We start from the raw sequence: 27,957 nt of genomic DNA, 5'->3' as shown, positions 1-27,957 counted from the left end.
TGCCGGCAGCTCCAGCCTGTTGGATTTTGCTGGCGGGGATCCAGGCAGAGCCTGTGCTGGAGATGGGGGATGGGAGACGGAGAAGAGGAGAAGGAGCAAACCCAGCCCACTTCCTCCCACACACGGCTTTGAGGTTCGGAACCGCTCGGGACACCAAGGAATAAGAGGGATTTCAGAGCAAGAAGCATAATTGAGACGAGGGTTCGTTTTCTACATTGTTAAAAGGGGTTGGAGTGTTTTGTTGTCTTGGTGGTCATTTCTTGTGGCTCACTGGCTTACAGAGGAAAACAGCATTTGATGTTTTCTCGGGTTTCTGTAAGTAACCCTGCTGATTTCTAGAGGCAGATGTTAGATTTATGAAGTAAGTTGTTTATTTCATTTAACAGCCTAAGGAAACTGGACAAGCCCTGCAGCCTAGTACTGGGTTCATCGTCTTCTGGCAGTGTCAGTGAGAGCTGTGCTTTCAGAAGGAATCAGCCCCTAACTGAGATATGTGAATATGCATATTTAATTTTTTTTAATTTTTTTTTTTCCACAAGTTAGCTACTTCCTCTAGTTTTTCAGAAAGGGTATTCTCCTAAAATGGCTTGCAGTAAATCAGGAATGTCCAATTTTAATCATGCCACAAGCTACAGTATTAAGACTGAAATAACTATTAATATGTTGCTGCACCTCTCTGGTTTGGAATTCACAGCTTCCCTGGGGGGCTGTAGAAAGTCTGCCTAAATACCTACGTGTGAAATGCCACCAGGGAGCTGTGGTGCGTGAACCTGTAGGGAGGAAGTGGAAGGCAGCAGAGCTGTTGTGCCCTCTTGGGAAGCTTAATAACACCCAGGGGAAATGAAGGCATTTGTTAAGATGTCCAGATCTGTCTGGTTCCTTCGCTCCACTGCAGCTCACAAGGGCTGTGACAATCCTCAGCTACTTAGCTCAGGCTGTGAAAATTTTCATTGCAATAGTTTTGGGTTAATCATGGATCCCCAAGCCCCTTTCACTCAAACCCTGCCTGCGAGTTGCTGGGAAGGCAGAGCTCTGCCTCCAGTGTTAATGCACCAGGTACAAGTTCCCATTATAGCGAAGAACCAAGGAAGTTGCTGAATCTTCCTCCTCACAGTCTTCCTCCTCTCCTTTGTGTGTCTGCCTGGCTGTCACCTCAGCTCTGTCCTCTGAGGCCATAGTTCATCAGGCTGTTGGGGAAACTGCTGCCAGGCTGTCATTCTGAGGCACCACTGCCCTACAAATAAAAGATTTGAGCTCCAAGTAGTGAGCCCTTTGCTTCACATTAATACAGCCTCTTCTTTACAGCCTCAGACTTCTGGCATCTGCATTCACAGCAAGGTCTCACTTCAAACAGCCGGTGCATTGGGCCAGAGGAATCTTCCTCCTTCCCCATTAATCTCAGTACTGCCTTTCAGGATCTTGCCAATAAAGAGGGGAAGCATCAACAACCCTGTGGAAAATTCCATGTCTAACAGTGACCAAGCTTTTTTTTTTTAAATTTTATTTTTACTTCTCAAATTGTCTCAGCCATAGCAAACAAGGACCTAGATGTTGCTTAGAAAGATCATCAATGCACCTCAGTTTCTGACACTTTTTAATACTATTTTCCTGGTCAGAATAACAGCATTTACATTTTTTTTATCCTGTGGCTCATTCTTTGAAATAGGGCAGGTTTATGTTCTTCTCTGACCAGTTTAGTATTCCACAGACATTCTATGTAACTGTAGCACTCTGATGTACCAAAAAAGCATTAAAAAAGGCTGTATTTTCCCACTAGAGAACACACCCACAAGTAATCCACTAGTCAAGATCCCACGTTTCATTTCTCCTTGTTTAGAAGTTACGTTCTGATTACAAAAGTGCTTTCAGTTATTTTAGAAAGTATTCACATTATTTTGTTCCTTAATAGAGAGGAAAACACCTTTGTTCTTGTGCTCGTTTGAAATGGAAAGCAATGTGGAAACGTAGGCATAGTGTTGGTGGGATAATGCAGATTTGTATCTTTTTTCAGACTGAAGGAAGGAATGTAACCCCTAAATTACTTCTGTGTACGCGACAAAGATGAATTTATGCAGCCCCCTGTGGAGCTGGTTTACCAGTGCTACTGCAGGACTGTTTACGTAATTCCAGCGCAACATTTTCTGTAGATCCCTCAGTCTGTGGCCTGTAGAAAGAAAAAGCAGTACATTTCCCAAGCTGTTCTGTGTCCCAAGTGACTACATATATGAAATACAGTGCTCTGTATTTCAGCAGGCATAGGAAATTACTTCCACACAAAAAAATTTGCCTTGCCAGACAAAAATAAATATTTAGAAGCTGAAAAGGTTTTTTTCTAGGTTTTTTTAAGTCCAAGTTGAGTTCACAGGGTTGGCAAGTAGAAAAATCGACTTGTCAAATTTAGAAGACCTTCAAGGAAATAATCATAATGACACATATTTTTCTGGACAGTTTTTAGTAGGATTCAGACAGAAACATTTCCTTGAAGATACATCCAAACCTAAGAACATTACAGTGCCTTCCCTAAGAATTGCACTGCAAATGTGTAAGTAATCCTGCAAACCTGGATGGCTTTTCTTTGAGGCATTTTTTGTAGTTTCTAAGCTTACAGTAAGGTTTAGAATCTTTTCCTGGATCTTAAAGACAATTTAAGGTTAAACAAAAAAGTGAGCTACTGTTTTTATTTATCATTACCCTATCTGTAAAATGGTGAAAACCTTCCATTCAGTGAAGACCAACAGCTCTGTGCAGGTATTGGGTACCTGGCACTTTTCACATCGAAAACCAACAATCCATAGGACCCAAAGGGATGGTTTGAAGATGTGTTGGGGGAAGTTTAGGTTAGATATTAGGAAAAAGCTTTTCACCCAGAGAGTGGTTGAGCAGTGGAACAGGCTCCCCGGGGAAGCACCAATCCTGCCTGAGTTCAGGAAGTGTTTGGATGATGCTCTCAGGCACATGGTGTGATTCTTGGGGTGCCCTACATAGGGACAGGAGTTGGACTTGATGACCCTGATGGGTCCCCTCCAGCTCAGCAGATTCTATGATTTAGCCTTCCTGCCAAACACTCACAAGTCCCAGTGGAGCTATTGGCAGGCCAGCTCTTGCAGAACTGCAGACTATGCTACCTGACCTTCCCTGGCCTCAGGAGTGCCCTTTCTGCCTTGTGGTGTCAGTTCTACAGGGCTGCACGTTCAGGAAAGCTGAGGCTGTGTAGTCAAACCCTAGTAGTTCAGTCCACCTCTGTTGCAGCAAGCCCCAGGCTGCAGCAGTCTGATCGCTGAAATGCAGAACAGTTCACAGACAGGATCACCAGGATAACCTCATAGACAGGATCACCACAACCACTAGGCTCTGGTTTTGGGAGATATGTTTTTTAATTTGTTTTCAGAGTTTTTTAATAATTTTTTTTTTCCACAGAGTTTATGTAACCAGCTATGTACCTGTTTTATACATGGGGAAGCCACGAAGTTTACCAGGGAAAACAATGGTAAGACAAGATATTCACCGAAGGTATTTCCTGGTTTTTACATGCTGTGCTTAAGAAAATTTAAACAGGTAGCTCCCTTTTTTTTTTTTTTTTTAAGAAGCTCATTGAATATCTGAGAGCAATTAATACAGTTTTAGAGCTATTGGTCTTTAAAGGCCTTTCTTTCTACTTTCATTGGACATGGGGGTTCAGGAGTATATATATAATATATGGTACAATATGTTTTCTGTGCGTTTATCACATTGCAGTGTCTATTAATGAACTAGCAGTCAGTAGCTATGCTCCAGCATGCATATTTTACTTCAGGTGAACAACTGTAAGCTGCCTCCTGCAACCACTTTGAGCAACTACAGACATGTTCTGAGATATTCTTAGAATCATTGAATCATAGAATTTGCTGGGTTGGAAGGGACCTCAGAGATCATCAGGTTCAACCCTTGATCCACTACCGCTGCAGTTACCAGACCATGGCACTGAGTGCCACATCCAGTCTCTTCTTAAATATCTCCAGGGACGGAGAAGCCACCGCTTCCCTGGGCAGCCCATTCCAATGCTTGATCACCCTCTCCGTAAAGAAATTCTTTCTAATGTCCAACCTAAACCTCCCCCAGCACAACTTCAGACCGTGCCCTCTTGTCTTGCTGAGAGTTGCCTGGGAAAAGAGACCGCCCCCCCCCCTGGCTACACCCTCCTTTCAGGGAGTTGTAAAGAGTGATGAGGTCTCCCCTGAGCCTCCTCCATGCTGAACAGCCCCAGCTCCCTCAGCCCTTCCTCACAGGACTTGTGCTGGATCCCTTCACAGCCTCCTTGCTCTTCTCTGGACCTGCTCCAGCACCTCAATCTCCCTCCTGAACTGAGGGGCCCAGAACTGGACACAGGACTCGAGGTGTGGCCTCACCAGCGCTGAGTACAGGGGCAGAATCACTTAGGGTCTTCTGGGAGATAACCAAGCAAAAGCCTCTTGCTGCAAGCTTGAAGGGGAGCTTTGCAGACACTACGTGTAGCACTGAGCACAGTAGATGCAATAGTGAAGCATCAGGACCACCGTGGCTCCCCACCAACAACCTTCATGCTCATTCCAGGAGCCTTAGCAGGAGTGCCCTATGCCCCAATACAAGGAATACCTCAGGAGACTTGCAAGCAAGCAACCAACCACTCATACTGCTGGAAACATCTGCTGAGATCAGTGCAGATCTCAATAAACTATTGCACACACAAAAGTCTTGTGCCGATAGAAACTATTGTTGGGTTTAGAAAACTCTGAAACTTCTGTAAATATTCATCTGCTCCATCTGCTGGCAGTATTTGGTAGCTCTTTGCATCTACGCTGAGTTCCTCATAAAACTTTAATACTAGTTAAAAGTCTGTTTTAACACCTATTTTCGTATTATTTTTATTTTTTAATACTACCTATTTAATTTCAGGAGCTGCATAAAAATTTGGCTAATTTTTGGCTTGTTTAAAAGAACCTGTGTAGCAAATCCTTCAAAACCCAATTTTTTATTGATACTGGCTGATGATCTTGGTATTGGAGATGTGGGTTGCTATGGCAATGATACAATAAGGTAAGAATGTGTTCTATGAAATAGATTACCCTTCCTTGTGCATATCACTGGAAAAAACAGCAATGACAATTAGTATCAGAAAATTCATTATTATAGATCAGTTTATCTAGATACTCTTCTTTTCAAGCCCTGCAGAATAAAAAAGGAGGGTTCTACAGTAATATCTCCTGGAGTAATAATTGCACAGGCAGTGGTTGCTTCAGCAACTTTCTTGGGCTTCTGATTTTCAGCATATGCCATCAGAACTTTACAAATGTGACCATGCACTGCATTTGTCAGGCTTGTGCATAATTTCCAAGTTTCCACAACTCCAGGGCTGAAGTATCAAGGACTCAAATTATTCTTTAATATTACCTAACAATTCTGGTAGGCTTGTTATGAAATGACAGCTCAGTCAGTGAGGTATATTTATACCTAGTGCAGTTACCAGTCTGTATATAAATCTGTTGATAAAATGATTTTGTGTGTATACATATATATATATCCTGTATTTAACCTATTATAGTATTGGAAACTGTGTTGTCCTGTGTCTATTAATGGATTCTTTTTCACTGTGCTACATGACTTTTTGATATGGGATAGAACTGAAATACATTTTTTTTTCCAACTTATTAATAAAAACATGTTTCCATGATTTCTAAAGAGTCAAGGTATCTCAAAAAATATATAAAACAAAGTTTTCCTAGCTGAGTTGTAGATAAACAGAGAGTTTTGTAAATTTGATGGTGATGTGCTCAACAAAACTAAGAGGAGAAAGATACCCCGAACTTCTGTATGACACGTTTTTATCAGAGGTGGGATTTTTCTCTTTAGGACCCCAAACATTGACCGCCTGGCAAAGGAAGGAGTGAGACTTACTCAGCACATTGCTGCAGCTGCTGTCTGTACTCCAAGCAGAGCAGCTTTCCTGACTGGCAGATACCCCATCAGATCAGGTTGGGCCTCTTTCTCTAGTGGTTCACTGCAGTTTGTCTAGCCATTGTTGCTATTAAAAATCCACTTAAATAAACCATTTTAGAGATGAGTTAATCTAAGGATTTGTGGTGTCAGTGAGGTGGGCAAAAATAAAGACAACTAGATTCAGTGATGGATTTCTGTGGGAAAATCTCCACATAAAGAGATTTGATGTGGCTAAATGACAACAACAAAAATCCAAACAACACAAAGCACCCAGAGGTAGAGACATGAAGAATATTGTGTCAACAGTGTATGTTCAATGGTGTTTAGGTTATATTAAATAAAGTGTAAAATTTTGAGAATCCAGGCAATTTTTTTCATAGTGAAATGTGCCTGTGGAATGGTTCTCAACAGTAATATTTTAAAACAATTTTACTTCAGCCACATAAATTCATGACAGAAAACTTCAGCTGCCACATGCAGCAGTAACAGTGTAGCTCCTCTGATGTGATTCTGACATACTAAAGGATTAATGCTGTCATGAACTGTACATTTAAATGTGTACGCCTGACTATGCAAGCCTTTTTTTTTCCTATAGAAAACTTATTTTCTTTCTTTTTTCCTCTTTTATTTTTTTGATGTTATATTTGATAGAACTTTGGTTCTGAGAGGCTGCCCAATGTATAAACATAGGCATCTTAATGCCATTTGTAGACAACCTAACATAGCTTAGGTGTCTGCATTGGACTTCCAGATAATGACATGGAACTTGGAGGAGACATCATGCTGGGGGTTAACCACAATAAGCCACGGCCTACCTGTGGCTTCTAAAAAGACCCCAGGCTTAGGCAACTGAGTGCCACTCATTAAGAACAGTCTGAGAAGACTGAAAATTTGAAATCTGGCTTGTTTTATTTTCAAGACTTATTTCTCTCCAGGCATGGCATCCAACACTCAACGGCAGGTTCTATTTTGGAATGGGTGTTCCGGGGGGCTCCCACCAAATGAAACGACTTTTGCCAGAATACTGCGCCAGCAAGGTTATTCTACAGCACTTGTGGGTATGAGACAGAGCAATATTCTGCCTTTTTTTTTTTTTTTTTTTTTTGCTTGTTATTCAGTGAGGCTGCTTTTGTAAATATTTTTCTTTGAGAGAATGTCTAGGACCAGATAAGACAGAGTTTCTTATATGCATAACTGGCAAAATCAGCATGGGGTTCTGAATATCACCCACAAGCCCCAGTGTCAGCAGAGCACGTGTGAAAATCCGAAATGAGGATGTACAGAATTCATAGATGTAGGCTGTGAATAGAAGTAAATGCAAAGGAAAGAATCTTGTTCACCCAGTACAGATTGCTTTAGGAAGAGCCAACAGAGGTAGTGAGGGATCTATTAAACACAAAACTGTAGTCTGCCAGCTGGTATCCAGACACCACAGTACTCCTAATTATATCTGATAGGTAGAAATTATTTTATTTATAAAATAAAATAAATAAAATTAAAAATAAATAAAATTAAAAAATAAAATAAAAATCCTGCTTATTATCATAGTTGAGACCCTAAAACTGCCTTCATTTTCTGCAAAGGAATTCTGCAAAACAGCTGAGAGTCCCATTGACTTCATTGGCTTTGGTGTCAGAATAAATGTTTAAGAAAGAAGATATTATTATTTTTATTAATTATTATTTTTATAACTCTGTTTTTTAATTAATTAATTTTCATTGTTATTTTTATTAATTCTTTGGTAATTTTTCCTAAACAATGATTAAAGCATACATCTTTCAAACACCTCTCATTTTTAAAATCTTTTTGGTGTCGTTAAAGGTATCATGTGCTTAATTGCAATTGCTGTGATTTTCACACCTCTGCTTGGCTCAGACACACTGAGGTGTCATTTAGTGCCTAAACTGGAGTAAGCTTTAGTGGTGTCCATACTGCACAGAAGCCTGTGCAAAGGGGTGACCTTTCCCTGGCACACTGGTATACTCAGCCTGGTATAGATTGTACTTTAAACTGCATATACACAAGCACAGAGCTGGTTAGCAGTTTTCAAAAGTCATTTGTCTGTCTAATAGCCCCTAGGCCCTTGGTTATAGACTGTCTGTCCTTCAATATCAGGGTAATTACACTGCTCTGTAATGTGACTTCATTAAAGTTCATTATCAGTGTATGACATATTCTGATTTGTTCAATTGTACTGGGTAATTGGAATGTCCTATTTTTGCTACTCATTTTTAGGATGAATATAGACACACACTGAGCCAATATGTACACCTTCTTCTTGAAATTTGTTCTTGGACTGTGAATGTCACATAGAACTTGAGTGTAAATTAGTTCATATTTTTGCCCTTAGCTGTCCCTTTTGGCACAAGGATTTCTCATTTTTCTCCCCATCAGGCTACCCAGTAATGAATGGCTACTTTATCATATGAAAAATAATAAGCACCAAATATTGCAACCCTATTTATTCTTAATCAGGGAGGTGTCTGGGCTGGACCGTTGCCCTACGTGGAATTTTAACAGATAGATGAGGAAAGCCAGCAGTTCTAGGCAGATCAAGTGCCAATGCACAATTGCTCCCTGAGAGCCTGTCCCCACTCCACACCAACTCCTCCCTTGGCTGCACCTTAGCTGAAGATTACAGCCAACCTGTTAGAAATACAGGCAGACACATCCAAAGGTAACAATGTTTGATTTAGGATCTTTTGTTTTATATTTGCAGGGAAGTGGCATATGGGTGTGAACTGCAAATATCGTCGTGATCACTGCCACCATCCTTTAAATCATGGTTTTGATTATTTTTATGGCATGCCTTTTACCCTTTTGAATGAGTGTCAAGGCACAGATGACCCTGAACTGGCCAAGTCTTTGCAAGATACATATTGGCTTTACACACAGATGATCATCCTTGCAGTGCTTACCCTTTTGACTGGAAAACTTACTAATTTCTTCTCAGTAAAATGGAAAGTGATCGTATGCCTGGCCATCTGTGGTCTCCTGTATTTCATCACCTGGTTTTCCAGCTATGGTTTTACCAAGTACTGGAACTGTATCCTGATGAGAAATCATGATATCACTGAACAACCAATGAATCTAGAAAAAACGGCTTCTAATATGCTGAAGGAGACAGTTTCATTCATTGAAAGGTAACCAATAAAAATTGTATTGTGTTTTAGGGATTCTTAAAAATAATGTGATAACTGTGTCATACACCACTAGGTGAGGCAGCTGACATGCTGAACTACCTGTCCTGATGCTGGCCAATAGTTTGTTGTTTTCTGACAACCCTCTACCTGTCATCATCTGACTGCTGCCTTTCATCTTGTCAGCTCCTCAGAAAAAGAGAGATGATTTTTTTACATTTATGTTTTGCTTACCTAATACAAAGGGGATCTGGCCAAGTAGAAACAGAAAAATTCTTAGCCTGATGAATGGGCTGTCACAGCAAATGTCATATAATGTTAATACTTTACAAACAGGGGGGTGAAAGTGAGTTTTGTTTTGTTCTCCAAGGGTGTTCTTCATCTACAGTACTATCAGTAGCCTCAATCAGCATTGTACAAGCTACTAAGTATTTAAAAGTATTCTTGTGTCAAGTCTGAGCACATCCCTGAACAAGATAATACTGTTTCTGTCAGAGTTTCTTAGGGGAAATTTGGAATAAGATAAATCTCTTCTGTAAAACTTTGAGCATGAATAATGTCAGGTTCCTAGGATATTCTGCTTGGCCTGATGTTAAAGGGATACAGTTCCTCTGTGGGTGCAGTGCCAGATTTGCCTCTTCCATGAGGATGTCTCAGATGATTAGTGACATCCCTGTTTTAATTTTAAGCAAGAGAGTCACATTCTTCTTCCCTCCGAGAGAGTGCCAGTCTTTTGCCTGTGAACTTTCGTAGTTATTTATTTAATGTTTTATGTGTCTACTTTGGAACCAGAAAAAGAAAGGGCTTATTACTCTTTTGATCTTAATACAGAAAGAAAAACTTTCAAAAATGCAAGGATGCCAAAATTAAAAAATCTAGCAATAATCTAGTAATAATTTTATTGGGATAGTCACTATCATAGCATTTTGGCCGAGTGACAGTTTGCAGAAATAACTGTTGTTTCCTTTTATTTCAGAAACAAGCACAGACCATTTCTTCTATTTGTTTCCCTTTTACATGTTCACACTCCTCTCATTACCACAGAGATGTTTCAAGGAAGAAGCAGACATGGTCTATATGGAGACAATGTAGAGGAGATGGATTGGATGGTGGGTAAGTGATTGTCTTGAAGATAACCTTTAATTCATTTGAATTTGGAAAAGCAATCAGAGGGGTTGCCACAGAACTCCCTTTTTGCATATGTCAAAAACCAGTAAACTTGCCTTGGATACACAGTTAGCTCCAGAGACTGCCATTCCATTACTGTACCTCTTTTTTAAGATGAAAGGATTTTCTTGTGAGGATTTGTTCCTTCTATTTTTTGACAGTTCTGTGATGCAGCACTATATGCAGTCAAATAATCAACTGTATGCTCACTCATATTGTTAATCAAAATGTATGACATTTCTCCATCTCTCTTTTGTTGCAGAAGATATAGATGGTGAGGCTGATGAATTTTACATTTTATGGTGATTGTTCTGTGTACTTGTATTTTTTTATGAAAGAATAGTCCTTGGAGCAGAAGCCAGAACTTCCTCCTAGCCAAAAGGCCAAGTTAAAAAGTTAGAGTTTCACTTAAGTAATAATTTGTGTGAAGACAGTATGTCATGAAGATTCACCTAAGACTAAATCTAGGCTTTGAGTGTCAGTCACACCTAAGCCTTAATTAGTAGGTCCTTTCAGCTTCAGTGGGAGGGAGGTATAAAGCTCCTGTTTCTTAAATAGAAGTGAAGATCCTATTGACAAAGTAGTCGCATCCCGTCCAAGCCAAGATTCGATCCCTGAGCCTTTTCTTCCTCCAATAATCCTGTTTTCAAAATTGTATTTTGAGAGGAGCCCCATAACTTCTGACAGGTAGACTAAGAAACTCTGCAAGTTGAATCAGAGGACTCTGCCATGCTCCTCTTGAAACTTTTTTAGCAAGTCACCTTCAGGCACAAAGCTATGCAAGCAGAGCTGGCTGGGAGGTGTAAGGAACATGCCTTGTATAAGCCAAACAGGATGGCAGCTAGTGAAGACAAGTCTTCAGGGTTAGACATCAAAGTAAAATATTTGGGTTCTAATTCAGAACCAAGATGCCCAGTCTCAATCTAAACTTTTGGGGGGCAGGTGTCTCTTTTTAGGTGGAATCAATACCTGACCAAGAAGACATGGGAAGTCTGTAAAGGAGAAGAGATTGAGGAAACGAGACAGTCACTGGCTTTTATTTTTTCCTTGTATACTTCAGCTTTTCCTACTTGTTCTGTAACTATGGAAGCTGGTTTTGACAAATATATTTAATGCAGAAGATGGTGAGCATAAGCAATCAAAGATAAATTTATTCTGTATAAAAATTTTATGCTGTTAGTGCCAAAACCTTCCCCTACAAAGTTAGGTGGTTTCCCTATGAATAGTACTCTGTGGAGTTTTTACCACTGACATTAGGAGATTTTGTTTGATAATATACAGCCTGGTCTCAAAGTTCCTGAGCAGTTCTTGGTGAGAGACAGCAGTTTTCTGTGACTAGTAATCTAGGCAGCACTGTTTATGCTTTTAAAGATGCTTGATGCTACAAGGAGACAATCCTTGACTCAGAGAACTTGCAGCATAAATCTGACAGAGTATTCTGAGTAGCTTGAATAAAAGCATCATTCGTGTAAATTATTTTCCAGTTAGTTTTATTTTTTGTTTTCCTGGTTTTGTAGAAACAACAAACAAACTTTGGACACATTCAGCTGCTTTCTGTTGGGCTCTTGTTACTTCTGTAATGCAGGATTACTCTGTGTTACTTGTGGTAGCTCATAACAGAACTCTTTCAGGTAAATGGAAAGACTTGATCTTCACTGAATTTTGAGTCAAGGCCTAAAAGATATGACTGCATCTCCAGACGTAATTGTGATGCTTTGCTTTGTTTATAGGGAGGCTTTTGGATATTATTGACAATGAAGGCTTGAAGAATACCACATTTGTTTACTTTGCATCTGATCATGGAGGATCCTTAGAGGCTCACAGAGGAAATGCTCGGTTGGGTGGATGGAATGGGATCTATAAAGGTAAAATTCTGTTAGTGTGTACATGCACAAGACTACCTCTTTAAAATAAAATTATAGAATAAAATGCACCCCAGTAGATTTTATTTACTAAGATATATGCTGGGATGATAACCTTGGATTGTAGGGCTGGAGCAAATGCAGAGCACTGGCTTTTTATCTTTCATCCCTCAGAGAAAATTACTTTCACCAGAACTACTCCTGACAGCCAGACTGTCTACCCTGTTCCTAAAGACCTTCAGTGTTGTTCCCCAGATAATCCAATAGCTGTGCTACAGGAGGGCTTTTTTCTTGACATCTATCTTGGGTTTTCCTGCTGCAGTTCAGATCTTGCCCTATTCACCACTCTTTCTTCCTTTCCTCCTTTCAAAAGCCTGTTGTTTCAAGGTCCTCATCTATTTCCACTTTGTTCTTCCTTTCTTTGGACTCCAGTACACTTGTACCCCTTTCTAGTTCCATGCTGTCTTTAAATATTGTGAGCATACTATCTAATCCACGGTCCAAAACACTACTTATCACAGATCACACATATCACAGAATCTCAAATAGAATGGACCCATAAGGATCATTGAGTTCAAATCCATGCTCCTTGCAGAGCTACCTAAAAGTAAATTGTATGACTTGATGCCCAGATGCCCCTTGAGCTCTGACAGGTTTGGTGCCATGGTCATTTTCCTAGGGAGCCTCTTCCAGTGACTGATCACCCTCTCAGCAAAGAACCTTTTCCTAATGTCCAACCTGAACTTCCCCTGATGAAGATCCATAACACACTGTTTGGAGTCTCACTTGGAAAATCCTTTTTTTTTTTTCCAAAATGATGATTTGTATCAACACTGGCAGATGTCATACTGACAGTTTTCTTGATATAGTTTTCCTATTTCTCATATATCCTATAGATGTTTAATTTCGACTCTCTTTCTATGACTGGCTTGCAACACAGTGACAAAAGCTAGATGGAAATGAAGATCTATTGTATCTCTTTCATGTCCTGCCTCCAGACTGCTCAACCTGAAAGAGCCACTGTAGCAGCTTGACACTTACTGTGTCATGTAGCCTGGAAAGTGCTCCTCTCACTTACTTCCCTGCAGTTTCGGGTGCCTTTGACATTGCTCAGAATCAAAATGCACATTGTCTAGTAGTAAGTTACTTTATGAGCCATGCAAGCAATGTTTGATGCAGCTGATATCTCATCTAGGAACCATCATAAATGATAAATTAGCCTCCGGTTATGGATATGAAGTCTCCATAGAAGTAGCAGATGTAATAAAGGCCAACAGACTCATTTGAGCGACTCAGGAACTAACCTAAGGAATTTACTTCTAACACAAGTATATTAGATACAGGACAATCCAGAGAATAAAAATGAATATGGTTAGTCAGAGGACCACACCAGAGAGCAATGATGAAATCACGCCCAATTAGAGAGGAGACAAGAGGAGGTATAATACCATTTTAGATATTAATAACAGAAAAACATTCCCAGTCATACAGCAGAACAAGGGACACCCCAGTGAAACTAACTAGCAATATTTTAAAAAGTAGTTTAATTCATAAATATCTTGAGAACTCACTGCTGCTATCACTGACAGGGTATTAAAAACAAGAAGATAAATAAGCCATCCATATGAATAACTTGAACAGCCACTAATGAGTAGCAAAGCATGAGATACCATTATTTAACATAGCACAAAGATTATTGTACAAGCAGGTGGACTTACTCTGTTTGTAATCCATCATGCCATCTTGTCAGACTTTAAAACCAAGCTCTGGGAACCTTATCTGTCAGCTATAGCAGTGAGCACACCTCCTCCATAGCAAATTCCAGCATCACTTAGCAAAGCCAGATGCTAATACAAACTAACATGCAGTTGAGGATTTTTTTAGCTCTCTTCAGGTTTTGCTTGCCAGTTTCCCTGCAATCCTTGACTGTAGGAAATGTAGAAAATTGATGGATGTAGGTACATCCAACAATGGTTTGCCATTTCTACCCTTGACAGGAGGAATACCAGAGCAAGGGTCATAGAGGTCTTGCAATTTTTGTTTTCTAACTGGACCCTCAGCTGGAAGTTCTGGGTTTTGTCCACACTGTTTCATTGATATCCCCAACCTTGGCATCTATAATAAATAGATCTATAATAAATCTATATAAATATACATATGTATAGATCTATACAGATATATATAGATATCTATATAGATATATATAAAGGGTCACAGAGGTCTTGCAATTTTCGTTTTCTAACTGGACCCTCAGCTGGAAGTTCTGGGTTTTGTCCACACCATTTCATTAATATCCCCAACCTTGGAATCTATAATAAATAGATCTATAATAAATCTATATAAATATAGATATATATAGATATCCATAATAAATATAGATAATAAATCTATATATACCTGTACTTAGTTAATGCTTCTCACTTGGAAATGCTATTCAAAACCATGAATATTTTGACTAGTAAGAGAGCCAATGCATGGAGGAGAAAAATTAGAAGACAACTATGTAATAAGAAGGACTCCTTGGATTACATCAAGACAGCTTCAACAGTGATGTAGGTCACAAGTCTTCATCACTGCTACATATTCAGAGCACTCCCCTGTTTGCTGCACAGGTTCTGTGCTCTTCCATTTGGGACCAAGTCAGAGCATCTGAGGGACTGTAAACTCCTGAAGGGCAATCAAGCATTATGTTAATTCTCCTCACTGCTCTCCAGGACTGCAACCATTTTGTAATGTTCCTTCTGCCTCTGATTGTGATCTGTCTGACCAGCAAATTTACTCCATGTTAATCTCCCTTCCTTGGATACCAAGTGAGGCTGCAGCCCAAGATTTTTTGTGCTGTTATTAGGGAGTGCAGAGATTATTCTCAGACATGTCATTCAATTAAAACTGTGTTTTAAATTTTTTCTTTCAGACATCAGAGCAGGAACTGTTCTTCTGCCAAAAATACTGCTTAGTAGTGGTATCTATGTGCTACCCAAGAAAACTGGGTTTTGTTTGGTTTTGTTTGGTTTTTTTTTTTTTTAAAGAGGTTAGTAACACTTATTTCTGAAGAGCAGAATTTGCACTTTAATTAAAACATACTAAATCCTGGAGAAATGTTGAATGATTGAAGTTATTTGAATATTCTGAAAGTTTCAAAACATTTTATTGCACATGCATAAAAGACATTTAGTATCTTATGTTTGCTTATTCCTTTTGTCCTTCTCTCTAACAGGTGGAAAAGGAATGGGAGGCTGGGAGGGAGGGATCCGTGTCCCAGGAATAGTCAGATGGCCAGGAGTGTTGCCTGCAGGGACAGTTATCAATGAGCTGACGAGCCTTATGGATGTTTTTCCAACAGTGGTTCAACTGGCTGGGGGGTCAGTGCCTCAGGACAGGTATGTAGGTGGCTTCATAAACCATATTTACTCCCGTTTCTTGTTTTGCAGAAAAGCTGACTATGTCCTGCATCCTAACAGCCACAGAATAAATTTGGTTTGCTTCTCAACCAAGTAATTCTCTAGCTTGCTTTCTCTGTAGCTTTGCCTATCTTGTCTGCTCTTATGGAAATGGCAAAGGAAAACAGTATGTTTGTCAAGGGTCATTTTGCTAATTTAGTTTTCTAATCACTATAAAGCAACCTGGTTTATTTGGAACACTGAGATAACTATAAAAAACAAACAAACAAAAAACCCAAACAAAAAAACCCACAAAACCCCCCTCTTTTAACCTTACTTTTTATGAAAAATCCACAGATGTTAACAAAGCTGGTTGTGCTAAAGTACTAGAACAGGTCTTTTCCAGGACTAGAAAGCTTCATTCCTCATGAGTAGAAAAGGTAGAGCAAACAGCTCATGGCCTGCATTTGGTTGGCTACCAGTACCAGAGAAGTAGTTTCCGCAACAGTAAATGATTTGTATAATCTTTAGACTTGTTTAAAGAACACAAGAAAGTGTTGGTGGCTAAGTCATTTGAGTAAAAAAACCAGAGCAGTACTGGTGGTGTGTAACTAACCCAACTGTTAGTCAATGCGGTAAGTGGTTGGGGTTTTTTTGGGGGGGGGTTTGTTTTGGTTTTGTTTGTTGTGGGGTTTTTTTCACCTATTCTTTTATAAAAGAAACTTAATGTTCACAGAGCTAACTGACTTCAGCGACTTTCATTTCAAGGAGCAAAATTAATGCTGTGAATCCTACCTTCACTGTGGTTATCACTCCCAGGAAAATTACAGTAAGGGTAACTTATCGCCCTGGGCAGGATGTGTGAACTAACTGCAATTTCAAAAACCACTATTAACTGCTAATTATTGGTCTCCATCCATCCTCCCGATTAAAAATCTCAGGGCTAATTAGCTAAGCAATAGCTTGGTTTGGAAAGCACACTTAAAATCTTAATGCTGCACAGGTGGAGTACTGCTCACACTCTGTCTGCAGACCGAAATTCTTGAGCAGGTTGGTGACTCTCTCCTTTCTGCCAGGGTCATGGATGGGCTCACCCTGGTGCCATTGCTGCAAGGGACAGCTCAGCACTCCGGGCACGAGTTCTTGTTTCACTACTGTGGGGTGTTTCTGCATGCAGTGCGGTGGCACCAAAAGGACAGTGAGTATCAGTGTCTCCCCCTCTGCAGATAATGTGATATCATCTGGCTTCCCATATAGTATCACGTGAAAACATACGTATAAGTTTTAGTAACCTTACTGCCTGAAGCTCTCAGCTCTTCTGCAAAGTGCAGAAAGGCTTCACTGGTATCTGTCCTGCCTTGCCCGAGATGCCAGGCTGTGCTTTTTGAGTTGAATGACCTCAAGAGTCTCCCTGTCATTGCAGTGTTTCTATTGCTTTTGCTGCAAAAGCATTGAGGAGCAGCTTATAATAAGACTGAAGAGCAAGGAACTGCACACAAATATGGTCTGTAGGTTAAGCAGATGTATATTTCCAACTTCCCTACATGTTTCAGTTTTTCAGCTGTGGCTTTAGAGAAGATGACTGCAGCTCTAATGCTTTCCTGGGCTTTCAGCAACCACCCAGTCTTTGCTGATGTTCACCCTCCATGAAAGTGTAAAAGAGAACAGGCCAGTAACTGGTAACTGTGTCCTTACTCCTGTTAGAGAACACAGGACAGCATTAGTGCCACCATGCAGGTGCCTGGACCTGAGCTGGTTGGTTTATAATCACGGAAGAGATGCAGATGTTTACAGGGCATGATTCACCTCCTGATTAACACATCTGGGCTAGATCAATTACACCTCTTTCTCTCCACTGACTGAAAAAGGAGCCAACACTGACCATCGTAGTAATGTTAGTTGAGGTGAATTGCATCTTCTGAATGATGTCACAGTAAGAGATGACGTTACTGTGACAAATTCATGGGGATACTGTACTCAGGTTTTTCCATACTGCACTGCAGAGAGAAATGCAGAAGCTGGTGAAGTGCTATGACTACTCATCTCCCTGTCTTTTAGAATCATAGAATTGGCTGGGTTGGAAGGGACCTCAGAGATCATCAAGTCCAACCCTTGATCCACTACCACTGCAGTTACCAGACCATGGCACTGAGTGCCACATCCAGTCTCTTTTTAAATATCTCCAGGGATGGAGAATCCACCACTTCCCTGGGCAGCCCATTCCAATGTCTGATCACCCTCTCTGTAAAGAAATTCTTTCTAATGTCCAACCTAAACCTCCCCTAGCACAACTTGAGACCGTGCCCTCTTGTCTTGCTGAGAGTTGCTTGGGAAAAGAGACCAAAAAAACTTGGATAAGCCCCTTCAATTTTTGTTTTTCTTTCCCTTTTTGTGAAGTGAGAGAAGAATTAGTTCTTGAGAGAATGAAATTAGAGGACAGTTACAAATGCTAGGGGATTCAGAGGGCTAGAGCACCTCTCCTATGAAGACATGCTGAGAGTTGGGGGTGCTCAGCCTGGAGAAGAGAAGGTTCCAGGGAGACCTTACAGCAGCCTTTTAGTACCTTGAAGGGGGCCTACAGGGAAGCAGGGAAGACACTTTTTACAAGGGCACGTAGTGATAGGAGAAGGAGTAATAGCTTTAAACTGGAAAACTACAGATTTAGTTTAGGCATTAGGAAGAAAATCTTCACTATGAGCGTGATGAAATACTGGAACAGGTTGCCCAGCAAAGTTGTGGCAGTAAATCCTGGAAGTGTTCAAGGCAAGGCACAACAGGGCTTTGAGCAACGTGGTCTAGTGAGGATGTGAGGCCAGGTGCTGCAGTGGAGTTTTATTTTTCTTGTTCTTGATGCCCAAAGATAAATCTGGATACTTCATTCAAAGAAAAATCTGTAAGCTATATAAGCCACACAGTTCTTGAGGAGACTAATCCATTCAGGGTGGAATCCAGAGCAACATTCATGGTGCTCAAGGAGGTGGGTGTCTGGTAAAAAAAACTAAGTACAAGGGTGTTTCATCACTACAAGTTTTTCTATGGAGTGCAGTGTACCATCAAGCTCTCCAGAGAAGGTTTTCCTGATTTGTTTGGGTTTTTTCTTTTTTTTTTCTTGGGAATCCTCGTTCTGTATTTTTTCTGGAGAGAAGATGCTGATCATGTTTTTGTCTGAGAAGGAGGAAAGGGCTCTTCAATTTATAAACAAACAAATCAAAACAACAAAAAAACCCAAAACAAAACAGCAACAAAGAAACCAAACAAAAAGCCAACCAGAAAAAACAAACAAACAAACAACAAAACCAAACCTGAAAAACAGAAAGAAAAGGGAAAGAGTGCTGCAATTGCCAAACTTCTGCCTGGTAGCTGAGTGGTAAGACCTTCACAGCCCTACTGCAGTTGGGTAGAACTGGTTCTGTGGCAGTCATGGGGAGGAGGCCCTGATCTCAGGCAGTGCAGTTGGCCTTGCTGCTTTCCCCTCTGCCCCCAAGGGATCTGGGTGGTCTGATACCAACCACCACTATGAAATCAGGTGGTCCTGATAAGGGCACAATTAACGTGCTCGAGGCCAACGTTTTAGCTGCCTCAACGACTTATCTAAGGAAACCAGGACTCAATTCTTTACTCTTCTGGGCACAATCAATATGTATCATCTCTTCAGTGACACATGTAAACCACAGCTCGACATCTTGGCTCTTCCTGTGGGAAGAGGAACTCTATAGTAATTATGAATCAAGATCAGCTGACTCCATAACCTAATTATATGCACTGGGTTTTGGTTAGGGGTTAACCCCCTCGGCTGCTGTTACGGTCTCTTTTTTATTAAGCCCATTAACACGATTAAATAACACCAGAGACGGGACCGCTGTGCTCCTTCAGGTGCTGTGGGGAGGAGAATGCCAGCACTGGAGAAAAACGCCAAAGAGTGGTGCTGCGCGGCACCCACCTCCCAAAGCACACAGTTTCCCCCCCCCCCCCAACCAAGCCGCTCCAGCAGCGGGGCATGGAGGTGGGGCAGCCATGACGGTCCGGTTCTGGAGGGTCCGGTTCTGGAGGGTCCAGCCGCAGGGCTGGGCCGGCCGGCAGCGGGGAACCGGCAGGGGGCAGCGCGGCACCGCCAACCGCCACAACCGCCGCAGCGCCGGCCGGGCGCCCCGAGGAGGGTTCCAGCCCATGAAAACAGAATATCCACGGCTCTTCGGCGCTGTTAGTTGCTCCGCTTTCCGTTCACTCGCCGCTTGAGGATTTCACAGACATTGTAGCTCAGAGAACTGGGTTTGTGGAGCCTTGAGAAGAGAAAGCTCAGGGGAGACGTTATTACGATGCTCCGGTACTTAAAGGGGAGGGCTACAAGGGAAATGGAGACTCCCTGTTTACAAGGAGCCACACGGACGAAGACAAGGGGTAATGGGCACAAGTTGCTCCTGGCGAGGTTCTGTCTGAAGACAAGAGGAAAATTTTTCACTATGGGGACAGTCAGACATTGGAATGATCTCCCAGGGGAAGTGGTGGATTCCCCCATTTTGGAAAGTTTTAAACTCTCAGCTTGACAGGGTGCTGAGGCATCTGATATAACCAATAATATTAGAAAGGTTGGACCAGATGGTCCTTGAGGTCCCTTCCGACCTGACATTCTCTGCTCTGAAATGCCGTGTGTGAAAGGCCACTCACATCTCTGTGGGCACAGAGGGAGTGTGGCCGGACCACCAGAGGCTGAGACCTGGAGCCTGCTGCCCCAGGCTCATGGTGCCAGGAGCCCTCATCAGCACCCCGTTTCTCCATGGGTAGTGGCTTCATTTCCAAAGTGTTGCCACCACTGCTGCCCATCTGAACCACAGCCAGAGCTCCAGCCCAAAGGCTGGCAGACCCAAAGGCAAGGCAGGACCCATGCCCCAAGGGAGTGCTGCGTTGTTGCATGTGGAGCAAACGTGGAGCTTGAAAGAAATAGGAGTCACCACTTTCAGGCTCTCTCTCTCTCCCCCTGTATCCAATACTCAGCAGACCAGGCAGGGAGTTACAGACCAACAGTGTCGCTAGAGCTGTCGCTACAGGTGTGAGACATCACTGTTCACCTGATGCAGACAGGTGCTAAACTGGTGCCACTTCAGAAACTGCCAGTAGCTCCAGGTTTGATCACATCTAACACTGAGTCCATTCAGCTGTTTGCATTACATAAAGCAGAATAGCAGTCAGAAACTTAAATCTCCCATGCCTCTAAAGTCATCACTATTCTTAAATAGAGATGACTCTTAATTTCTCTTTTTTTCTCTTAATTTCTTTTTGAATACATATTTCCTCTCAGCAGAGAAAGCTTTGTCTCACAGCACAGAGACTCCTGGAGAAAATTCCTGCTGGAAGAGGCATGATGCCATTCCCTATTGGAAGGCTAAATGCACGCTCCATCAAGGGATGAGTTGGAATTGGGTTCAAGGACAGCTGTTTGCACCTCTTGTTCTAATAGGCCATGTAATGTTTGTCTAGGTCACAATTTAAGTTCAGAAGAGTGCATTTTGAAGCAAACCCTTCATGATTATACCCATTCATTGTTCTTTTGCTTGCATTGTAAAATGGTCTTAAAGATCATGATTTTAGTTTAGATAAAACTAAAGAGTAAAATAGGCTCTAGGACCATGCCTAATATGACTTCATCACTAAAAGATGCATAGATGGGATGAGAGAAGTTAGGCCCCAGTAAATCACCCAGACAACCACAGCATGCATGTCAAGATATCAATGACTGTTCTGCTCTAAAGATCAGTTTCTAATAGGCCACACTACTTGTAACAAACAGATGCAATATACAGATGCAATGTATGGTCAGTGGTCCTGTGAAGCCACAGGCACCTACATCTCCTATGTGTGACTTTCTACATTTTTTCCCATTAAGCCACAACTGCTTACTGCAAGGGGGTTGAAAGCAGTGGGATGTTCTTCATATGAAAGACTGGCTCATCAAATGTTACCCTGTGGCTCAGCTTTCAGGAAGTTCAGAAATTTTGGTTCTTTTCTCCAACTTTCATTGCTTCTGACTGGACTGACTGAATTTATAGAGCCTGTTTTAGCTCACTAACAAGTGTATCACATTCATATGACTTACTTATTGACTGTTTACTTCTATCTGTTGGACAAGCTAGATATGAAGCCATTGTGCCTTGATGTCACCCAGGCAGGACTCATCAAGTAAGTCCTTCACTGAAGACAGAAGAATCCTTTGTCTTGTATGTTAAAGAGCCCTTTCCTCTACCACACCACAATAAGGCTTATTAGTGACATGACGTTTTTTTCCAGCTCATTAAATGGATGGATTGTAACCAGATGGATTTGGATTGAAGAATCAGGTTTCCTTTCCCTTGGACATATTACATTAACACATTACCCTAAAATTCACATACATCCTTCAAATTCTGTCGGAGCTACTTCAGTGGTGAATTGCATATCCCTCTTTGCCTCTTGTAGATGACTGAAACTCCTGCTGCTTCCATCAGCACTGATTTCTACTACCTTTTTTTTTTTTTTTTCTTTTATCCTTCTGTAACCCAGCTGTCTACTCAGCTCACCAACACAGGTTAATTACAATCAGCTTCACTGTATCCTTCCCAATGAAGGAAAAAGGACCTGGGTCTCTCCCATTCTGCAACAACAGTAATTATTTGCAGCTGTGAAAAGTGAATGTTAAAATTTTTGCAGAATCAGAACAATTCTCCTCAGACACCCTACACTCACTACTCCAAACTGCTATAGGGTGTATAAGTTATGAGGAATTCAGCTCAACTATTTATGGAAATGACTGACTACCTGGTTTGTTTTTTCCTGAACACTGATCATGTAAGTTCCTATGTATAGTTAGATAAGTCTACCTGTCCATCTCATATTTATCTATTAAATGGTCATTTTAGCAATATCACAATAGCACCCTGACTACAGCCAGCTAATCAGAAAAATGGTGGTGACCCAGAGAGTACTTACCTCCTTCTAACAACTATCTTTGCTACATGAGCAACAGCCATAGGACTCAAAGCCCACACTGGGCAAACCCTTCTATGCCAGAAAATGCTTGTGTTTTTGTCATGAGACAAATGGTCTTTTCATCACAAGACAGGGAAAATAGAAGGACATGGAGCACATTCCTTCCAGCCACAAAACACACACTCAGAGCTAAGGAAGACCTATCCTTAGTAAGCCATCAGGAAGTAAGCTCACTTCCTTTAAGAAATCTACCTTCTGCATCCTTTCTCTCATGGCTTCAGAAATAGAGTTATCTAAAATCTGTAACATTTCTAAATGTATTATGCCAGAACATTTCCAAACCATGGATATCATCCCTCTATAGAAGTATGGAGCATAGCTTAGCAGGACATGGGCCCTGTGGGCTGGAAATAAATCAACAGTCATCCAGACAAACAGCCAGTGTCTAGAGGTTGTAAGCTAAAAGATTACCTGAGCCTTAATATCTGTTATTTGTTGCCCTCATCTTTTAAGATATTTTACAATTTTATTTATTAACAAAACATATTCTAGCAGTAATGACACAACAGGGACAGAAGAATATGGCTGCAGACTTGCATTCATGAAGAACAGCTCCAGGGACAACAGAAATAAGGAAAGTTCATCTGATTCCATTGAATCAAAAAGAAAATGCCAAGTGGGGACAATGCAGTTGTCAGCTATTTGTGCTCAATGCATTACAGAAGTGGCTTCAAGTGCTGAATGTCCCCTTTCTTCTTGTCTCCCTTTTTCAGACATAGTATCTATTTGGATGCTTCTTGCTGAGCACATCCTTGCCTCCAAGTTCATCGTAGTGCTTTTGAAACACAGCATGAGGAGTAGGAGGAAAAGGAGAAAGGAAAATCTCCTATTTAACTTCATTCAGATTTAGTCGTGTGTCATTTCTTCATTGTCACATTATCCCTTAGACCTGCATTTATCCTGTGGTCAGTGCAAGAGCTTGATCAAGTACAAGCTCTAAAGGTGCAAACTATTTGCCTTCATTGTGTTTACCTTCAAAACTAGATTCTATATTTCACACTGCTTGCATGACCTGAAATTACCACCCTGTTTAAAAATGTGCTGGAAAGTTAGCAAGGAAGCGAGCTGTGATCAGCTCCTGCCCAGGTACTCTTCTTGGCTGAGATGTGCAGAACCAACAGAAGAACCACCTACCAGTACCTGCACCCAAAAGTCAGGGGCTACATTCTCCAGGTTCAATCCCCAGCAAGAAGCATGCAGAGTTTTAGAGACACAAGAAAGCAACAGGGAATCCCTCTGCACCCAGAATATTAGACCCAACCATCCACATAGTGGATACACATATCCAGAGCCCAGGTGTGCCTGAGAGCCACAAAAAACATTTCGAACCTCTGCCAGCTCCCAAAAGAGCTTTTCATTCTTGTGTGACAACCAGAGCGTAAGCTTCCCCTAGGAACAACAAAGCAGGTAATTTAAAATGTGAACCAGTCTTCTAGGGACCTCCCCTGTCTCCCAGTGCTGTTAAGCTGTTCAAATGTGCTTCTCTGACAGGTGGCACAGTATGGAAAGCTCATTATACTACTCCAGTATTTCAACCAGAAGCCTCTGGGACCTGTTTTGGAAGAGGAATCTGCCCGTGTTTCGGGGATGGTGTAACCCATCATGACCCTCCACTGCTGTTTGATCTCTCCAGAGATCCTTCTGAGTCAAATCCTCTATCAGCTGACTCCGAGCCCTTGTTTGATACTATAACAAGAAGAATAGAAGAAGCTGTAGAAGAGCATCGCAAGACCCTGACCCCAGTCCCACAGCAGCTGTCTCCTTACAATAATATATGGAAGCCATGGCTGCAGCCGTGCTGTGGCACATTTCCATTCTGTTGGTGTGATGAAGAAAACAACAAAGCAGGTGGTGTAGCTTAATACCAAAATCAAAGTATGGTTATCTTAAAAAAGGCAGTAGTTTTCACATTCGCATGACTACAGTCATCCAGAGACATGGGGCAAATTACACTGGAATAACCAAAAGGGATGTTATTGGTGCTTTTTATTCAAACTTTCTCTCATTCACAAACATTCAACAAGCCTGTAGTTTAAAAAAAAAAACAAAACAAAAAACCCCCCATATTCCAGACACACTCCATCTATGGGTCACCTGTATAATCTATCCCTCAAGAGCATAATTCTGCATCAAATACCCAAATATATGAAGCAAGATTTCTTTCCTTAATGATTTTCAAGTAAATTATGAGTGACAAGGGAGCAAACGTTAATTGCATCCGTTTGTATGGGTAATAGGCTTGTTAACGCAGAAGGATTGAGGCAGAGGGCATCTCTATTCAGGCCTTATCTTTTAATGAAGAAAAAAAAACAAACAACTTTCCTGTATTTAAAAGCACAATTGTACATTTAATTTGGAAACATAACAAGACGTATTGTCTTCTAAGAAATAAACACTTGCTAATTTACAACAATGTTTTGTCTTACCTGTACATGCATTCATTCATTCATCTATCATTCAAGAATTCCTAGGAAAAACATGAACTGCCAAGTATGCTTTAAAAATTAGCTAAAGTTTTTATCTCAAATTTGGCAGAGAAGTATCTAGCTGTTCAGAAATGCAAAACCAGAACTCCTACTGACATACACTTTCCACATTGTTGTCATCTCATTTGTGAGAGCATTGAAAATCATCACACTGCTGCCTTGACAAGATAGGTGCCAAATTTCACCAGCTATGAGAGCAATTCATAACCTCCATGTCCCCACTTTATTGATAATACTCCTGATTTCATAAAAGTGCTATGCCCCATGAAAAACATGCTTCCTTTTATGAGACTTTCTTTTCAGTAAAAGGTGTTAAAAAATTCACTGCACACACTAATCACTTCAGTATACAGGTCAGCTTCTCCAAGCCAAACAAGTGTCAGCACCCTGTACAGTCATTAGGGAAAGGGAGGGAATTAAAATATCTAATCCTCTCTTGCTGTCCTCAGGTTAAATAAATTCATCTCTCAATATGTAATCCTAGCCATGTTCTTTCAGGGCTTTTGTGTCAGTTCCCATTTTCAGGCAGAGGTTCCTGCATTTTCTACTTCCAAAAATAGATTACGTGTCAGAGACTCAGATTCAAACTTCTAAGCCTTCCTGAGCACTGTATACCCTCTTCTACCACATAACAAAAGGTCAGAAAGATTTTAAAAATAAAAAGGTCCCACGAAAGCTGCATAGCAGGTGGTTCGGGTGACTTCTTTCCTTAAAGGTCACCTCCTTGCAGAACAATTCCTGCACACTTCTGCTCACTGCCAATGCTGTCTGTGTGCCATTTTTAGCCTTTTAGAAAAAGGAGGTGATAGGAACGCCCATGGGAGCTGTGCTCTTGAGCTGCAAAAGCAGGTCCCAGCCCTTTCACTAGTTTCAGGACAAAAGTCTGTGTGTGCCTGGACTATGTACCTCTTGCAGTGTTTTCAAGCAAAACCCTGACTTACAGCCCTGATGTTGTATGTCACCAGTGTGATGAGTCATTATGTTATTTTGCTTTAAACAGCACAGGTTGTGACCATGATACAGCATCACACACATCTCCAAAAAGCTGACACGGCATTTCTTCAAGTTATTTACTTTTTACCTTGCCTCTAACAGGTCACCAAGCAAGTTATGTGGAAATTATTCCACATAAATCAAAGGGCTAATCCAACCACAAACTGATGGGATGTATCAGTGTCAGATTTGGCAGAAGTATCTAAAAATACATGTGTTGATAGCATGTTTATTTTTTTATGCACACTGCTTGATAGCATTAAAATCCACATCAGCATTGCTAAGAACTTGTCAGACAACTTGACATTTTTCTGTGGTTGGCAGGAATTGAAACCACCACAGGTGCATCTCACTGGATTCATGCAGAAAGAAAAGAGCACAAAAGACTGTGTATTTTGAGGTTAGTTCAGCCCATTGAGAGATGGAGGATAAATCTTATTGCTCAGTGGGGAACAAAGCCAAAAGCTGCTCTCTGGCATCAAGCTGGTCAGTTCAGGGTCATCTACATTGTCAGTTAAGCATGAGGATAAGATTTTTCTCAGATCACCTCACTGTCCTCTACACCCCAAAACCCATTTATACACAGAACATGCCCCATCACAGACTGCTCCATGATTAGAGCTTTTACTAGGGGATGGGGAGGTGTTCAAGCACCCACACAGCATGTAAGTACAAGCCCAGGTTCCTGTTGACAGACTGGGAAGTGCAGTACATCAACAACAGCCCTGAACCCTGAGCACCACGTGAATGCTTTCAACCCAAGTTTAAAGCCAGGCTAAGAGGTAGCAACTTGAGCAGAGTGCATGTGGGTTGGCTGATATCATGTCTATCAAACAAGCCTCCCCTTTACCTCATGGGAAAAAAAAAAACCAAAAAAACAAACAAAAAAAATCACTCATACAGAAATAAGCATTAAGCTTGGGTGCAACATTTTGCTCCTCTGAAACTTAAAGTTGCTAAAATTACAATGTGTCAGACTCATGTCTTCTGTCCTGACACCCAAATTTCACCTTGTCTGGCATCTGTGGAAAGCCAGAGCATCCTTCTGGCATGTGGCTGGAGAAACAGGCCTGACAACTGGATGTTGTCAAGTAACTGTCAGACCCAGGCACAGGGAAATGGGCTTTCCCCACACAGAGAGGGACAAAGAGGGCAGGTAGTGCACACAGATGCACTTCACAGGTGACAAGGAGAACAAAGTAATGGGAAATCAGTGAGTAGGATGCACTATGTCACTTCCAAAAAAGTTTTTACAGGTGTAGAATCCCGAAAAGAATATTTGTCTCAAAACAGCTGCCCTGACAAAATGGACACTGCACTCGGGTGGAGGCCTCATTCGATAGCCATCTGGACTCTGTTCTCTCAAGGAGAGACCCTGATAACCACCCTGATAAATGGGGCCCTATTCTCACAAGAGCAGCCCCTCCTTTAGTGTCTATCCCCATCAGCTGAACACTGTCCTTGCAAGGGGAGCTGTGTTTGATGCCCCCCCCCCCCCCGACAGGCAGGACACTGTCCTTACTCGATAAGGGACAGGGGCAGGCAACCTGCACCCTGCGGAGGCAGAGTGACATCTTGTGTGTGCCCCGGGTAAAGACACTGGAAAGGACACATGTACAGAAATCAGGGTTATTGCTGTGTCATCCCATCTGGAGGAGCCCAAGTGAACACCTGGCTGTGCAAGGTATGCCAAAGCCCCCCTAAAAATGTGGGGTCAGGTGGCATAAAAGAGGCACGCTCAATGTTAGATGTGCTCACGCCATCCAAGGATCACAACTTTCTGCCAAGGTCATTGCTGGATCCAAGGGTGGTAATATCTTTCCTAGCTATTCTCTCTCTGTTTCTAACCTGATCTCAGCACATGAGGATTACATAATTTCCAACTTTAAGTTTTACTACCGATTGCTTTGTTAAGTTTTGTTAGTTGTAACCTGTTGTTTGACAATTTCCTTAAATT

The 27,957-nt window shown here is 41.4% G+C and overlaps 1 protein-coding gene across 14 annotated transcripts; it reads left to right on the top strand.

Annotated features, from left to right (window-relative positions):
- The first annotated feature begins 48 nt into the window (after positions 1 to 48).
- On the top strand, positions 49 to 24,934 carry LOC139797664 (arylsulfatase D-like). 14 transcript variants are annotated; one of them, XM_071747357.1, is made up of 12 exons: positions 61 to 201; positions 387 to 493; positions 3,418 to 3,487; positions 4,912 to 5,052; positions 5,866 to 5,987; positions 6,888 to 7,010; positions 8,672 to 9,095; positions 10,069 to 10,205; positions 11,990 to 12,124; positions 15,339 to 15,501; positions 16,578 to 16,699; positions 20,801 to 23,227. In XM_071747357.1, the coding sequence occupies exons 3-12, from the start codon at positions 3,435 to 3,437 to the stop codon at positions 20,974 to 20,976; spliced, it is 1,596 nt and encodes a 531-aa protein (XP_071603458.1). In that variant the 5' UTR covers positions 61 to 201; positions 387 to 493; positions 3,418 to 3,434; the 3' UTR covers positions 20,977 to 23,227. The 14 variants fall into 14 exon arrangements, with proteins under 14 accessions (XP_071603431.1, XP_071603467.1, XP_071603503.1 ...); XM_071747310.1 differs by lacking the exon at positions 20,801 to 23,227 and adding an exon at positions 24,013 to 24,934 and having other exon boundaries at positions 62 to 201; XM_071747377.1 differs by lacking the exon at positions 20,801 to 23,227 and adding an exon at positions 23,235 to 24,934 and having other exon boundaries at positions 62 to 201.
- Positions 24,935 to 27,957: the final 3,023 nt, after the last annotated feature.

Source organism: Heliangelus exortis, chromosome 1, assembly GCF_036169615.1.
Source record: "Heliangelus exortis chromosome 1, bHelExo1.hap1, whole genome shotgun sequence".
Classification (NCBI taxonomy): domain Eukaryota; kingdom Metazoa; phylum Chordata; class Aves; order Apodiformes; family Trochilidae; genus Heliangelus; species Heliangelus exortis.
Note: the sequence above shows the minus strand (reverse complement) of the source record. Positions and strands in the feature narration are given on the sequence as shown.

Coding starts and splice junctions, on each gene's coding strand:
- LOC139797664 (XM_071747301.1), top strand. CDS start 3,435: ATGTACCTGTTTTATACATGGGGAAGCCACGAAGTTTACCAGGGAAAA. Junction 3,488..4,911: donor GTTTACCAGGGAAAACAATG/GTAAGACAAGAT, acceptor ATTTAATTTCAG/GAGCTGCATAAAAATTTGGC. Junction 10,206..11,989: donor GGAGATGGATTGGATGGTGG/GTAAGTGATTGT, acceptor CTTTGTTTATAG/GGAGGCTTTTGGATATTATT.